Source organism: Hermetia illucens, chromosome 3 (genome assembly GCF_905115235.1).
Source record: "Hermetia illucens chromosome 3, iHerIll2.2.curated.20191125, whole genome shotgun sequence".
Classification (NCBI taxonomy): Eukaryota; Metazoa; Arthropoda; class Insecta; order Diptera; family Stratiomyidae; genus Hermetia; species Hermetia illucens.
Window position 1 is genome coordinate 149,284,625 of NC_051851.1, and position 17,394 is coordinate 149,302,018.

The following is a 17,394-nucleotide window of genomic DNA, read 5'->3' on the forward strand; positions in this document are numbered from 1 at the left end:
CCACTTCTAGCACCTTCCGCGTACTTGTAACATTAGATGCCACAGTAGCTAAAGTGTCCACTACTGGTCCGCTTGCCCAATCCAAAAATCGTCAGCACTGGGTTTCCGAAGCCTTGCATCACAACTTTATTCCTCTCCTGCTCCTGCATGTTTAGTTTTATTTCCTTCCTATTGCCAATTTTCGTCCACGGGTTGGCGTGTTTGGTTCGGAAGGATAGAAGTTCATTCCATCAGCCAGAGATATCTTTGAGATCTCGAAAGAATTGTTTGCCTAGTGTTTGCGGTCTGAACCTAAGTACAACTGAGCAATCGCCAAGAAAGTTCCTGAAGGCTTTGCCCTTACCTTCGCAACTTGGATGGGGGTATGTCAAGTCTGGTGGTATGGTCCCTTATAGGCCAGTGCCCTGGGCAAACGGGCTTAATTTTATATGTGATTGCGGACGTCTGGTCCAGAAGTTCTTGCGTTTGGGCTTTGTTTTAGGATGGTTAGATCCTCCTTGATTTAGCGGAGATTGTGAACCTTCACCATCTCAAGGCAACCGCTGTCAAGTAATGCGATGCTGACTGCGCCCATCGAGGAACTGTAGAGATCCGAGCTCCACCTGGTTATTCCGTCAGGAACCCAGAGGAGGGTGGCTTTGAGCTTTTCAACGCACATGTGCCGTGTCTCACCAGCCTAGAGGATCTCGCCACTGAGTACAAAGTGTTAATGACAGTTGGGAGAGTGAGACTGATATTCAATTATGAATGATTGAATAAAGATGCTCCACATTTTGTATTCACTACATGACAGCAGAACTGCTTAGTATTCAGGGTTTGTAAAAATTAGCTAGGGAAGTATGGCAACCAACGTAGAAAGAGATTGTTTCTGCTACTTTTTCAAGGAAAAAGTTGGTTATCTGTATCAAATCCAGATTCATTTCCATGTCAAAATGTGCTGAGCTGAATAGCAAATTTGTTATGGAGTTGGTATTGACATTTAGTTCAATTTATTGAAGAATTTAATTTTGGAATTTTTTCGTCAAATTCAGATGATTTAATGCAAAATATTTTTCTTAGTGCAAACATAGCTATCAACTGGCTCCGACGTAAATATTGAATTATTCTATCTCCCCCAAGTGATTATCATATTTTGTTTGACAGCAACACCATGTTCTGCAAACACACTTGACTATTATTTACCAAAATGTGCTAAAAATTTTGTATTATCCATTTTTTTACAGAAAGAAACGCCATCGGATGTGCTACTCCATTTGGCCGCACTTCGAGGTGATGATATCACGCTTAAAAGAGTTCTCGACAGCGGGAAAGTTCACGTTGACTGCAAAGACGATGTAAGTAGGCCAAACAAACCAATAAATTTCCAAATCATTAGCATTGACTTACGTACTGTTTTCGGATAAGTTCCAATACGTAAATGCTAGAATTTTAGCGGCCAAGTTTTCTCTTTTGTCTTTTTTTGTCAGCCATTTGATGGGGGTCCACTTCGGTTGATGGCGTAGTCATTCCCACATCTATTTTGCACGTTAAAATGCTTCTATTCATTTAGAAATTATTAACTATTTCTGGAGTAATAAAAGTTAATTAAGACAACTAATAGAAAAAAATTACAAATTTAGACTTTGAATTAAAAGACATTTATGATTTCCATAAGCAGAATGATGTCACTCGTGATTGGATTGGATGGATGATTGGATTTATGGCGATTGAAAAAAATTAACTGAAAAATTTTAATTGGCGTTTTTGAATGTTCATAGTTAGAATCTGTGGGCACTCTTGAGTTGCTTATCTAGGTTTGATTTCAGCGATTCGGTCCGAGTCCATGAATTCATAAGGAGCAACCAGAAGATATTACAAGTTGAACTCCTCACAGCTCTCCTGGCAAAGTAGTAAAATCACGTGTGGACCAGCGTTGAGGCCAGGCTGTCGGAGATAGTCATCGAGCATCTCCTGAATGGCAAAAGGGAACAGGGCTCCTGCTTTGACTCCTTCCAGGTGGTTCGTGGGCTCCATACATGTGATGACCAATTGTTCAGAGGCCTTTTCGGTTCATGCGTCATCAGAAAGGGCATGCAGCTCAAGTTCATCCCATACGACGAGACTTCCAGGAGGCTAGTCGCATGGGTAAAGACAATCTCGCCCAAACCCAATCCTCAAAAGCACCGGATCCTTATGGTGGAACCCCAAATGAAGAGCCAAACTTTTTTCTTCGAATAAATGTTCCAAGTTAGGCATGTAAAAATAAAAATGTTCTGCTATTTAACCGCCCAGCAAATCAGCTACTGGAGGAGATGAAAATCGACGGTCCGAGGATGACTAACTATCCTCCCAAGCAAACAGATCGTGCTTAGCTAGCGCAGATAAACCTGTACCACTCATTCACTCACTCAAAAGTCCGTCTTGGCTAATATGTTGGTCTTGGACATGGACACCGGATTAATATGGTAGCCCTGGATCGGGGGAGGCCGTATTATGAAAGGATTCCAGAGCAAGTATTACAATTTACTCAATAGCACAAGGAATACTGATCAGGACAGACCTAGACCATGAATATTCAGCAGGAAGAATCTGCACGCTATTCTGTGCCCAGACCTGAATTTCAGCTACGTAACCAACTTGGAACAAGCAGAAGTTAAAAACGTGTATGCATCCGCGGCTTACATGACTCAGGACCGATCAGCTCCACGAAATGAACTACAGCATTCGGAGACTACTATCGCAGCAAAGAAGACCAACCTGTTGATAAGCTGCAACGCCAATGCGAGGTATACGCTTTGGAATAGCTCGACAATCAATGATTTTATTATCAATAAAAACCTATCGATGTGGCTTGATATGCTGGACGGTGATTTAAAAACATCACGATTACATCCAGATCGGACCTTTGATAAAATAAAATAGCGCAGCCGTTCACAACGGGCCGACCCCGATGCTGAACGGGACAAAAGCTAAAGAAAAAGAATAAAAGAAGACACCAGTTCTGCATTTCCCCAAATTGGACAACTGTGACGGTTGGGAGAAGATCCCAGATACCTCCTTACTTTGAAAGCATCAGTGAATTTGTGAGACTAAGTAAGATTCTGATCAAGAAGCATAGGAGCCCATCCTTTCTTAAAAAGTCGGAAGGCTCTTAGACGGAATTTTCTGGAGTCTGGAGGTGCTAATCCGTACACACTTCCCTGCCAGCGAGACGGACTGTGAGGCAGAATCTCTCTTTTGGAGGGTAAGTAGCCCCAGTCTGGTGAGATTATCAAATCAGTTATTATTGAAGATAAAATCGGTTGGGTACAAATAACTTCTCCGCATATAAATTTCCCGGCCCAGATGGCACAACGTCAGTCTTCTTCTTTTTCTTCAGCCTTTGTCCCGTTCACAAGCGGGGTCCGCTCGTCGTGATCGGTTTCGCCATTTGGCTCTATCGAATGCCTGATCTGGGTGCAATCTCGAGGCTTTCAAATCCCCATCTAGCGTATCAACCCACTGTTGTTTAGGTCTGCCTTTTGGTCGCTTACCATCGACTTCGATGTTCAGACCAATCTTGGCAAGTGAATTCTCGTTAGCACGAATTGCGTCACCATACCATCGAAGACGCCTCTCTCACAACTTTTCCACGATCGGTGCAACCCCATAGCGATCGCGGATATCCTCATTTCGAATGTGATCTAAACGTGTGACGCCACTAGTCCAAAGTAGCATCTTCGTCTCTATTACCGCAAGACGCCGTTCGTTGTCTTTTATAGTCGGCCAATACTCAGAACCATAGAGAGCGACTGGACGGACGACATTACGGTAAATTTTAGATTTGAGACGTTCGTTGATACGTCGACCACAAAGAACACCAGTTGAGCAACGCCACTTCATCCAGGTTGCGTTAATGCGTGAAGCAATTTCATAACGCAGTTCTCCATTGGTTGATAGCGTTGACCCGAGGTATTTAAATCGCTCAGTTCTGGATAGATCACTGCCGCTGACAGTGATTGTGCCATTTCATGGGGATCGGTCGTCAAAAATTCAGTTTTGTTTAAATTCAATCTGAGACCGCGTTGCATGAGGCGATCATTCCATTTTTGATCAAGTTGCTTGAGATCATTTTTGCTATCAGATAATAGGAAAACATCATCTGCATAAAGCAGTGTGTAGGGCGCTGGACATTGGATATCCCGTATGACGGTGTCCATAACAAGAACAAAGAGGAGTGGTGAGAGGGCGCTTCTTTGATGAACACCAAAGATGGCATAACGTCGGTCATGCTCTAGAAATAATAACAAAGACTTGGGTAGTGGCTTAGAGAGATTTATAGGAGCTGCATTTCTTTCGGATATGTACCGGTTTTAATATCGAAAGCGGACAGGTGCGGTTATGATCTCACGAGGAAGTTTGAGTCAATTAGCCTCACCTCTTTCGTGTTGAATACCACCTGGATGTCTTAAGGACGATAATGGAGAGGACACCCTTCTCCAAGTCTCAGTACGCCTACCTCCACAAAAACCACTTTGTACGATGCAATTAACGTGATTGAGCTACATTAAAACCAATAAACTCTAGTTACTTATAGAGTGAGCATTTAACAGGATTAGTATGAAAGCCATCAAGGAAGCTCTTACCAAAATAGGATTGGAGGGGTGTCTTACGCATTTTGTCATGAAACGTCCGCTCCCCGTACAGAAAAGCAGGCAAGCAGATGGCCGATATTCTGTCTCAAAATAAGGCGGGTATCACAGCGGTACAAGAGACACCCTGAACAGGGGCCTGTTTCTTAGAGAATAGCCACTACAACGTATATTATAGTCGCTATCTAGTAAACCATGTGCTAGGAGTAGTTCCCTTATCAGTCAAAAATGAATCTACGTATATCGGCAGTGAAAACGTAGGTGAACTGATGGGCACTCTGTTCTGTTCAAGTACTGTAGAGTCGGAGAAGGATACTTTCTTACCTCCAGAGTCAGTGGAACGAACTCTCGAAGACTGCCCCAGCCAAGTAGTAATAGAGCCCGTGTTGAGCTGACGTCGGCTCTCGTAGCTATGCAATTAGCTATCAATGACAACGGCCTTTTATTCAACTAGCAATCTTGTACAAAATGGTTGCAGAAAGTACTTGGGTTCCCCAGAAAGCGCCCCACAAACAAACATGGGCTTCGCTAGACGAGACCACTTTCAACCAAATTGAAAACAAGCCAACCAAACGCCGCCTCCTCTCAGTCTTGATGTATGTCAGAACGTACCGGGGTCGGGGGGCAATATAGACTTGGATCACTATCTCATTGGCATGGTGCTGCGGCCTCGAAGAACAACACCATCCCGAATCCTCTCTAATAATCAGATAAGAGTGAACACTGAAGCCCAAACTTTTCGGTATCGACTATAAGGGGAAAATGGATGCATAATAACCGCCACTGACGTTCTGGAGATCCACAGTAGATACTGTTATGAAGGTCGTAGGTGCGGTATCGAGCCGAGGCACACAGTCGCCGATCTAGATGGATAGTGCTCCTCATAACGATTGATGTCAGAAATACCTTCAATTCCGTAAGATGGAGAGATATGCTAGGCACATTAGAAAATTCATTTCACGTGCCAAGTTATCCCTTGCGGATATTGAGGAATTACCTGAAAGACCGCTCCCTGCTCTATGAGACGCTAGAGGGCCAAAGGAGGATGGAAGGGATCCATCTTAGAGCCGGACCTCTGGAACGCTTCCTATGATAGTCTGCTGAGACTCGATATGCGCCTGGTCGGTTATGCAGACGACGTTACGGCACTTGTTGCCGGACACACCGTTGAACAGGCGCAAACAAACTTGGCATATTGATGCGACGGGTAAGTGGATGGATGACTCACGGCTCACGGTTTCAGCCTTCCGCTGGAAAAACCGAACTAGTCGTCTTCACCAGAAGGAGAATCACGACCCTGCATCTATATCGATCGGCGAATTGACTATAGAGTCAAAACTAGCTGTTAAATACCTTGGTTTAATGGTCGACTCGAAAATGAGCTCCTTCGAGCAAATCAAAGCAGCAGTGGACAGGGCTGCAGCTGGAGTTGCGGCCTTGAGTCGGGTAATGGCGAATGTTGGGGCCCTATATCTATTAGGAGACGTCTCCTTATGGGAGCAATGAACACAGCTTTTTCTCTTGCGAGAGGTGGGGCGGCTTTCGTCAGGAGTTTTATAAGGACACAGGAAGGTGTTTAGTTGGTAGTCCGAGCGTACTGGTGCGGGAGTCCAGCACTCTGTGCGTAAACGCATTTACCTACCCTACTCCCAAAAGAACGTCCTGGAGACGAATTGGCGGCAAATGGTCTTCATTGGTACGCCCGCATACATATGGTATTTGGCTTCAGTTGTAAAACAGTCAGAATGACTGGTTTGACGGTGAATGTAAACTAATGCAGCAATTTCAAAAAAACGCAAGCCCCCTATCATAAACTCGTGCGGAGAAGTGACTTCACAGACAAAAAAGGAAGTCTGGGAGAACGAACAGGCCTGTGAAAATGAGAGACACAGGGAGCAACCGCATTAAGTGCAGAAATTTTACCAATAGGTCAGCAGGTTGAAGCTTAATACACCTCGATGCTCTTGTACTTTGATGAACAGCTCAACAAACAAAATATCGGCTAACTGAGCCCCGTAAACTGAAGAGAACGAATAAATTTCGCCACCACCAAGCATGTCCAGGCAGTTCTTTGGCTTAAAAAGATAAGCCGCCAGGAGCCGATGAAATTACAGTCGAACTGGTTAAATGTCCAGACGACCAACATCAAGCGGTTCCTCAACGGATGCTCAAGGTGTGGGACTGCGAATCAATGCCTGACGATTAGCGATTAAGGTCGAGTTAGGTCGAATTGCCACATACGCGCAAAATATCATCCGCCAATACCTAAAAGACTTTTCTCCAGGCAAATCAGGAACAGATCAGATGGAAAAACTGCTGAAACACGGCTATCAGTTGCACTCTCTTCATCGTTCTTTAGACGCCACCTATGGTAACGCAAAATTGTACATGTGCTGATTAAACTCACTCTGATCAATGGGCAAGGCCAGATAAAAGCAGTAGAATCACTCTTGAGACCTTTCATCATCAACAACGGTCTTAGACAAGATGAAGGCCCTGCATCCTTTATAATTTGGCCCTGAAAAAAGTAATCCATGATGGTGATGTTAATGCGACAGGCGTAATCTTCTTCAATACTTCCGATATCGACATTATGGGAGGAACAAACTGAAACTTACAAACTGCCTTTGCTCATACTGGTGAGGATGATCTAGTCTGTAAGCTCAATTTTTAAGGCGGAAAAAGAAGACATGGTAGACCCTGGTAGACAGGGTTTAGGGATTTCCAATTGGTGGACCTTGGCGCAAAATCGGGACTTCTGAACTTCTTTACTAAGGCAGGCCTAGATAGGATACCAGTTGTTGCGTCGTTCATGATGATGATAATATTGTGTACGTTGGTGTCGACTTTATAAAGTGTATAAATCATTTTTAGGGCAAAAGAAGTTGCTTCTTTGCTACACACCTCACATTCTTATAAATATGTCAATTGGATAGCGTTTTATCCATGGGAAACTTATCATTGAGATGTTTCAACGTTGGTAATTGGTGGCAGTCGCCAGAGAGACCATTTCGTCTCCTTTATCGCAAAATTGCCACCGTTTAATATGCTGTGAGCCAGCGAGTTCGGCGCGTCTAGCTACATTGATAGACGGAATATAAAAACTATAGAATAACTTGTTCTTGCTTACGGTGGAACTTAATCATTGTTGTTGAACGCATGATCAACGTTAAATCCGACTACGCACCCCCCAACGTTGGAATATCGTACCATAGTATCTAGTCAAGTTCAGACCTAAACATTTTTTGTTTAGAGATTGAGGGTCTCCTGAGTCCGCCATCGCCCTGAATAGAGAGAAGCTTCTTTCTATGGGTTTTGGTCCTGGAGCCCCGGTTAGGATACAATTTTTCAAAAATTTAGTGACTTGATCGAAAACAGTGAGAGAGTTTTTCCGATTTGGTCCGATCTGTCAGAAAATAGATGGCAGAATCGTTTTTCCTCCAATTACTACACAAAAAAATTAGTTTCGATCAATTTTGGGGTTTCCTTCTGGGCCATTTTCAAATGCAGCCACAATAAGGTTCACCTTTGGGGTCATTCGGTCTTGGAAGCTCATCACAGGTTATCAAGGATACCTCCACAAAAAGTTGCCCCGTTATTCTTCGGCATCTGACTCACTGCAATTCCTTGGAAAGGCCACCAACGCGCTTTCCGAACTAACCTGTAAAGGAGGCATTCTTTCACATTTTAACCACCACTACTCAACTATTGGCACTGGTTAACTTCCATGCCATTTACCAACAACTTTTCAAGTTATTGATACCATTTGGTTTGAACCAACCACTTTCAGAGTATTCTTGTCAACCCTCTTTCCGCACAATTTCGTTCCAGATACACGGCTTGCCCCATGTCCCTGTTCAAGACAGCCATGACAAAGCATTCATTTCTAGCTGAGTCTCATTTACGAAGTTGCAATTTTGGTATGAAGTTCGTGATCATGAAAAACTTCCCGGCAAAAGTCAATGCATTGCATGGCACAAAATGCTCCAAGAATTATAAACTGTAATTAGGAAAGTTTTACACCTTAGAATTGATTGGGAGACCATGTTTTCCATGACTCTTTACGTTTACTTAGAATGACTATCCGAAATGGATACAAGCAACAGAACCTACAGAGCCAAATGTAGGTTGCCTCATTCGCTATACCTCCTATCCCTGTGGAGTATCTTTTACGGGAAAGCCTACATCCAAAACAAGAAAAAGTCATTTGTTTTGGTTTTATACCGGGTCATTCCACCTAAATTGAAGGTTTCTAGATACCTTATTGGAAATTCGTACGAAATTGAGTTGCATGACGAAAAGTGCAGTATGCAAGTCGCTATGGACTATTGCATTAGATCCCTATTTAGAAACCGTAACGAATCGCCAATCACGCAACCAATGTCTTATTTGTAAACCTATCGTCATCGAAGCTCATGAGCTCATAGCATCACTGTCTTCATGCCAATTACAACACGCCCACCAGCTAATTGGCAATGGTAATGAGCCCAATATCAAGCTCAGACGATATCCAAGTCATGCCAGCCATTATCCGCTGGAACTAATTGAATACCAGCTTAGCCCTGCTTTCTGCTAATTCCGATGACAAGCTGAATTCATGCACGAATTGGAAACTACTTGGAGACTTTGGGAGAAATGGAAAGCACTTTCTTAAAGTTTTGCCGACAAACGACCAACAAATTTAGCCACAAGATGACGAGGTGCTCGCTCTAATGTGCTCCTATTAACCATTTAGTGCTGCGGAGTATTCGCCACTTGCATATGAAAGAATTAATGCCGGGTCAGTGGAGCGTTGCAGACGATAAGATTCCATTGATAGTTGTGAGGGCTATTTTTGAACCTCTTCATATTCATCACATATTAGTCGATTGGAAGTTCATTTGCATTGCGGAGAGACTTCGTTAGTTGGTGAATAAATTGATGAGTCTTTAATAGTTGTTGCTTTGTTTATTGTGACTAATTTTGTGATCCCTTGCCAGACTAGGTCTGCGTGACTATAATTGAGAATGGAATTATCGTAGTTGGGAAGCAGTGAGAAGAGAAGCATTTATTTCTGTCTAAGGCTTTCAGTTTCTCAGATTTTCGGCAAAAGACTGCGAATGTAGATATAGAATCGGTACATAAACATCTTCGAAAATATCTATCCTTTAAAGTCTCTGAATAACTCGCTTTAAACATATTAATTTCCAACCATAGAATATGGACCAGATAGGGTATAAGAATAGAACATTTGAGAGCCCATACCTATGCAAAATGTGAGTTTCTTGTAACGCCTGTGAGTATTTGCAAAATATTGGGGGAGACTCCAATCCAATTTAGAGGAGTGAAACTTTTTTCCTTGCAAATTTCTCGACCAGAGGAGACATTGCTAAAAGCTCAAAGATAGTGGGTTGATTTTAATACTGTGCCTGGATTCACGGTAACATATCAGATCCTTTCCGTTTTCAACAACCTTCACTTCAAGATTAGTCCAAAATGAGCATTTAATATAGCTTGACGAATCTTGTTGTAAAGGACTACGACGGAACTGTCAAAAATGAACTCACAGCGGCCGAGAAGGAACTAGCTTTGATTAGGAACTATTATTCGCGACTCCTGAGGAAATTTGAAGAAACGCTCTTAAGAAACAAGTCCTAGGAGGACCTAATCCTAATCAATCAAGGTCAGCCGCAAAACAACAACCTGGAATGATTGAGCAAGCACCCTGTGCAGAGGCCCCATCAAAAGCAACTGCGACTGAAAAACTGTGCTAAGACGACTAACCAGGCAACGACGGAATCCTCCTCAGCAAAACCGCCAGTGACTAAAAGCAAGAAGTTAACTAGAGAATTCCATCACTCGTTGTAGTAGAACCTCGCAGTGATTTCAATCAAATCAAGCAAAACATTTCCTTTGTCCTTTCCGATAATTACCTGTTCAAGCAGTCTGGTTTTCCCCACCAAATTATAACTGGAACCGCCGGAGACTATTCTATGGCGAAGTAAATCTTCGTGGCGGTAAGTTTTTAACTTACATTCCTTTCCCTAGAAAAGATAACTAGAAGAAGAAGGTGAAGTAGTGTGGGGTTCATGTGAAAACCCAACTGCGAGTTATCAGGCTTTCACTTTAAGTGATTGCGTCAAATGCGGGGCTAACGACCTCTACACAAACTACCGGAACTGCCTTAGTTTCACTAAGATCGCGTCGAGAAAAAAACATGTACCCTCTCCTCGGGCCACTCCCCTTTAAACCATTCGAGCCTCGAAGCTGTCCAATCCGACTTTCGCACGTCCGTCTTTGTCATTAGCAGATACCGTTCAAAGTGGCGCTGCACCATCAATCAATTCCACCCAGTAAACCCCATCAACGCATCTAATCCGGACCAACTCGACTGTTGGTCAAGAAATCGAAAGCGTTTCTTGAGATGTTCAACATGATGGTGGGTATCCTGACTTTCATCAGTGGACATTAGGATCAACCAGTTAAACACCAACTCTATCATCGGCTGAGCTGCAGGTACGAGGTCGAGTTATTCCTTGACGAACACAAGCCCGGCATAGTTCGCTGCGTGAAACTAGGTTGCACCATAAGTATAAACCCAGCCCACCCAACGTCTTCCTTTTTTATGCTGACCGCCCACAATCCAATCCTTGCTCCATCGGTGTCGGTACAGCCATCCGTATCACCGAGAAGTTTCTGTGTCATCAATTTTTATCACCGGAAAAAAAAACATATAGGAGGACCAAATTGAGTTTCTAGGCAGTATGGAATGTCATTGCATATACACGGATTAGGTACTGTTGCGTTTGGCGATGACCCCTAGATGGTTTTCTTGTGTATGTTTCCGCGTCTCCTTACATGACACTAACACTATACATAAATGCGGTTTTTTTTCACGCGCAAAGAAACTACGAACATGTCCAATGCCTTTCTCCCAAAATACAAATACAGGCAATGGGCGGGGAGGCGAATCTCCTGTATAGAGTTTTCTTCCCTACCACCTTCAAATTATCGGAAGCTACGCATTTTTTTGAAACATAATCGTCCCCGGGCTTCGTTGCTGTCGTTTTACTATCTTGACCAGTCCCTCGTTACCCCCGGTTTCCAACGGAATCATTCCTTTTGCGCCTCTCGATGAAAAGCTTAAGGTACCTAAGTAAAGGCTAGTACCTAATAATAGATGGAGCCCACAATGTCAGAAATCAGTCTTGGTTCGATGAATCGTTGAACCTGAATGGGGAAAGACTCTATCGGTTTCTAACAATCGCTCATCTCAATATAAACTTGTCGCAGTTTAGCTCAGCCCTTTCCACCTTTAAAAAAGTTTATTATCTCTTACATCTGAACTAGTTCATAATAAGACATTGCTGTTAACTTCGATTCCTATACATATCCTTTTCTGATAACTAGATCCGGCATCAGGAACGATGATGCCGTAATTCTCAACATCAAATTTCCTGAATGAATCATCCGTCTCACCTCATCCTCACTCCCAGATTTCCAGAAGTCGAACTTGAAGCTCATTAATTAGATTCGTATTCCCACACTTGTTCCACTACTGCTTCCATTCAATAGCATGGTATCCAATGATACCATCAAGCGGACAGTTCGCCAAAACACTGAAACAATTCAGCAAGTATACAACGACCTGATTCCACAGACCGCCCCGCTAACTAGCCTAAGAATTCCGCAACATTGACAAGCACATCCACCACCGAATTCTAACTCTATATATAGACTACCTCCACAAATGCCCCTCCAATATCGAGCCGAACCCTAGTACGTTCAGGCAAATAAAAAAAACTTGGCCTCGCCTGACCAAAACAGCCCAATAAACCCTCATCTTTATCTCAAAGCGTCTCCTTGTCTGAAAAAGTTAGCATTCTGGTAAAATACTTCCTTCAAACATACCATAGCACACTGCACATCCACGGTAAAGTTTCGGAAACCGCGGTCAGTGAATCAGTCTTTCGAGTCGGATGGATTCCATTATTTGACCGCACCTAATCGACCCAAAACTTCTTCATCTACCCCGTCAATCACCTGGTTCACTGGGAGAATTTCTTATTCATCCATTTGATCACGGTGAACATCGTCATGACGTCGTTCGTGATGTCTAAAAGCAAGAAATCGATAGGTCCATCAATAGTCCTAACAAAAGGTGCTTTCAGCATTTCCACCTTTGCTGCCTAAATTAGCAACAGCTGCTCCTCAAACCCCCATTTCCCTCCCATCCCTAGAGATGAAAGCCTTCTTAATCCTTAACAACTACAGGCCTATCTCCATCTTTCTTTCCTCGCCAAGATCTTCGAGCGGACCATTAATTCCATTATCTATAAGAAGTATGACTCCAATCACACACTTCCCGACTTCCAATTGACCAACGGAAACATATATTAATTGGAAGACTCCGACTAGAGGCTGTCTGCTAGACTTAAGCTAATTCTTAGCTTACTAGACGGGTGCAAATCCCAAATCAACATCCAACAACACCTTACATCCCCTTATATATGCCCAGGAGGCATACCTCAAGGTTAAATCTTTTTAGCAACTCTGTTTTCCTTCTTAAATCGGCTCCTAACCTTAACCTCAACAACCTCCTACAATACGCGGATGACCTGATTCTTGACACGTCCACCAAAAAGATTTCCTTTGGCCAGATTCGTTTGAATTTTTATTTGGACGAGGTTTATCGTCACCTTGCCGTTGGAAATTATTATATCCCCAGAGATGAAAAATAATTGTGTTTCCCAGCAACATGAGGGTGACGCCGAAAATGACGAGGCACAAAATGGTGCAAACAGTGTCTGTAAATCCCTAAATTCGCCAGGGCTCTAATATCTACAAGAAAGAAGAACATTTCAAATACATTTTCAAGCAAATTATATATGGTTTCTACCAAACTCACCGCATCGTGCTATCCTAGACCTTGACGTCGTTACCCTTCAAATCAAATGCCAGACACACTCCAACCCCGTATCATCCAGATCATGTAAATTGAGAACATTGTACTGCTTCCGCAACTTCTCTCATCCTTACAGTCCCAAAAACGTCTCTGAACCCTAAGCCTCGATCTGCAAAACCTACCTATCTTTAGTATATCACTCCTAAGCGTCTAATCCCCAACCGTTTCCTGAATATATCCTGTGCTCTGTTCCCATTCCTATCCTGTTTCCACCAAGAATTTTCTTCAAATATCAACGGATGCAGATTTTTTCTACTTTTCTTTCGCGAGGGTAGTCGCTAAGCTTCTTCGAAGTAGACTCCACTTCGAATCCATCTCAACCTGCTCTCCGGACAGAGGTGAGATAGCATCTGATGAGTTGCCTCTATTCTGTACGAAACCATTAGTCCTCATTTACACATGTTGTGGCGTTACTTCAAGAAAGCGTTAATCGTCGAATGCCTCGGTAGAACCACCTTTAGGAACTGGTTTGGTTTGGTTGTCTGGATTGGTTGAGGTTGATTTAGTCACGTGATTTATTTCCCTTCTATAAGCCGAACTACCTGGAATGTGCCGGCCGTTCACGGCATAGGGCTCTCTGTAATCCTCCTTGCACATTGCAATGATGATTGCCCTATCAATAAGCTTAAAAATGTTCCGAAAATAGCCCCTCTTCAAGGCACTGCAAATTTTTAATAAGAAGTGACCGTTGCGGGTTTTTGCGGGGGTAGAAAGCAGAGACTTTCTTATTCTTTCTCCCCTTACCTCTTCCCTTTCCGGTGGTATGGTTGGCAAGTCAAACTTGACCATGATGACATTGAAATATTCCCCATTTGCAGCGCCTTTTCCAGGATAGGGGCCGCTGTGTTTTTTCAACGCAACGAGTTTTTATCAGGTTTGAAGAGGGGAGACCTGCTCTTCCTCTACCATCAAGTTTTTGGCCCTCGTGGGGTGGGGCTGAAATTCTGAAAATTATTGAAAATTGAACGTCGGAAAATCAACCAGACATGCACGGTAACTGTCAGCCAGTAGAGCTGCTCTGCTTCTGAACAACAAGACTTGCGACTGGAAATAGAACGAATCAGAGCTGAGACATGAGAAAAGCGGGTATATGTACACCATGCTTATATTGACGTGCTTTGAAATTTCAGTAAGAAATGCCCGATATGTGCTATTCCACTGGCAGGGCCAATTGAGAAACACTGACTGAGCCGCCAGAGCCACTTCTAACTCATATTGCTGAAGCTACTCCAGCTATTCGGAAATACTAAGTGGCATGCAAATGGCAAACAACATTTGCCGGGTTCAGCTAGTCTTCATTACATTGACGCGCTCAGTTCAGTTTCCAAAATATCTGGTTTTATACTTCGTTTCTCCTATGGATTCATGATACCCACTCCTGAGCATTGGTATTGATTGACGTATGCGCAAGGCCGTAAGTGAAAATCCGGGCCCGCGGGTAAATTATTGACCCCCCTATTATCCCTTTTTCCCATTGAAATTTATAATCTGGGTCCGCAAGAAAACCTCGGGTTCAGAAGGGTTTCCTACCTTTCCACCCCCTCTTGTCAGGTATGCGTATGTGTCCTTAATAGACAGCTCTGATCTGTAAACCTTGGTGTTTTTGAGACTGCATTCGCGGAGCTCTTGTGTTACTTTAACACCCTCTTGCTGATTTTCTGCTTGTGTGGCGGAGGAGACGCGAACAACTAAGCCGCGATGATCTTCGAAATAACTTGTACCTAAAATCTCAGAATAACCTCCAGGCATTTTTCTAGCTTTCTAGTATAGTTGCACTATGAGTTGCCTTCAAATAAAGAGATCCACGTCAAAATGTGATTTTGCACAGGCCTCCCACTTTCTCTAATGGGTACGTCGTCATTGTGGCTGAGGCTCTACTGTTCGTTTCGAGCCTTTTCTTTCAGAACGTATTGCCTCCAAAAGTCCCGACCCTTCCGTTGTATCCACCTAGTAGTATTCTGATTTATTGTCATGCAACTTCATGTTAGTTTTGAAATATTTACATTGCCAAATTTTAGACAAAGAAGGATTTAACCTTATTAAGTCTTTTGCCGCGTCGGTAGAAAACGTTTCTACATTCTAGATATACAATCAACGATTCGATGTTCCGCCCATTAATGAAAGTAGGAATAGTGAGATGACTAGTCAGACTGAAAACCTTGGTTTATTTTTTGTCCGACTATGATTGCCTCCTTCCCCCAATACAGAGCCATTTGCCCAAGGCCCACGACTCTCGTCGGGACAGCAAACAGATGTCATCAGCGTATCAAGGTAAAATTTCAAAGGAACTGAATGTTGCCAGACACATTAACAGCGTTAGATCCGCCTTTACTGCCTTGTCTAAAATCTGGAAATGCAGTTTTTTGAAAACAAAAATCAAGTTGAGACTGTTCTGTGCTAGTGTTGTTTCTGTGTTCCTATATGGGAATAGCGCATGACAAGTGAATCCTCACTGTCACTCAAACCTTCGTCAAAACCCGTCTACGCCATATCATCGGAATACGCTAGCCTGATACTATTTTAAACAAAGAATTGCTCGGCGTACAACTCAGCTATCCGTGGGCGAAGTGATCGGAAAGCGGAAATGCAGTGTATAGGTCACACTTTAAGGAGGAGCGACAATTGCATTGCTGGCTATGTTATATAGTGCATCCCACTCTCGCAAGATGGCCGACGGGTGGGACCCCCCAAGGGCACTTGGCGTAGAACAGTAGAGAAGGAATGCGGACAACTCGGGGAGTCCTGGGAGAGTTGAACCGCATTTCAGTGACCCGCGAGCGATGGAGCGTAGGTGGTGCTGACTATGATCAACCAAGGTAGTGCTATTCCAAAACCTAGAGAAAATAGACGGCATATTAGGCATTGACGGCTTATTTTGAAAGTTTGGGTGCTAAGCCCTAAACGAGGGGTCCGTGGACCAAAAAAGAGGGAGTAAATTGCTCCTCATTTGGTCCAGTCCGGCATTAAAGTGATGCGGACTTAGGACCCCACAATTCTCAAAAAATAATAAACGGCAGTTGACTGTGCAGATTCGGTAGTATCTAAGAAGAACTACAAGTTTCTCAGATAGTCGGCATGATGTTGGGGGAGGAACTGAAGGGTCCAAAACGAGACTCCAGAGCCTGGCTAGAACTGAGATGTGTAAGCGTGTAGTAGTAGAAGTGTAATTGGGTCCTGGTGGATCCACAGGTCAATATCGCTACTTTTCTTTAGGTTTTGGGACAGATATGCCTTTGTGGTTGGCTATAGTCAATCTGATTGGGAATCTTCAAATCATATTGATGTGTATCTGTATCACTGCTAAATTCTAGAGAGTATGCCATGAAAATGCTGTGATGTGTGGATAATATTGACGAACTTCCTATTTGAAAGTAGAATCGTGGAAAAACATCCCTTGAAGGACGAAACTGTGACTGTGTCCGGTGGCTTTTAGTATAGGGATCAAGTTAAACCATTTAAAGTAAGGAGTTAAACCACTTTAAGTAAGGATGAGACCAGGGGTACATAATTATTTTCAATCATCTACTTCTTACTCTCAAAAACTCTGTCCTGGGTGCATGATTGGTTTAAAATTGCTATATTTGATCCTTGACCTTCCTTTAAGTAACGTTGACATACTTTCCTTCTTTTATAGGATGGCACAACTCCATTAATACTTGCGGCAGCAGGAGGTCATACTCCTTGCGTTTTGGAGCTATTGGAGCAAGGAGCGGATGTGAATGCGAAAAGAAGTACAGGGACGACAGCGCTATTCTTCGCTGCGCAAGGGGGTCATACGGAACTTGCCAAAATATTGATCAAAGCAGGCGCTCCTGTAGACAGCGCATCTATTGTATGAGA

General features: G+C 43.3%; 1 protein-coding gene across 2 annotated transcripts in view; it reads left to right on the forward strand.

The window, feature by feature from the left end:
* Nucleotides 1–17,394, forward strand: part of LOC119651714 (ankyrin repeat domain-containing protein 29) — a 37,323-nt gene that overhangs the window by 18,722 nt on the left and 1,207 nt on the right. For both annotated transcript variants that reach the window (XM_038055434.1, XM_038055435.1), the window contains exons 5-6: nt 1,224–1,334; nt 17,189–17,386. In XM_038055434.1, the coding sequence (XP_037911362.1) occupies nt 1,224–1,334; nt 17,189–17,386 (309 nt within the window). The remainder of the gene's footprint in view (nt 1–1,223; nt 1,335–17,188; nt 17,387–17,394) is intronic.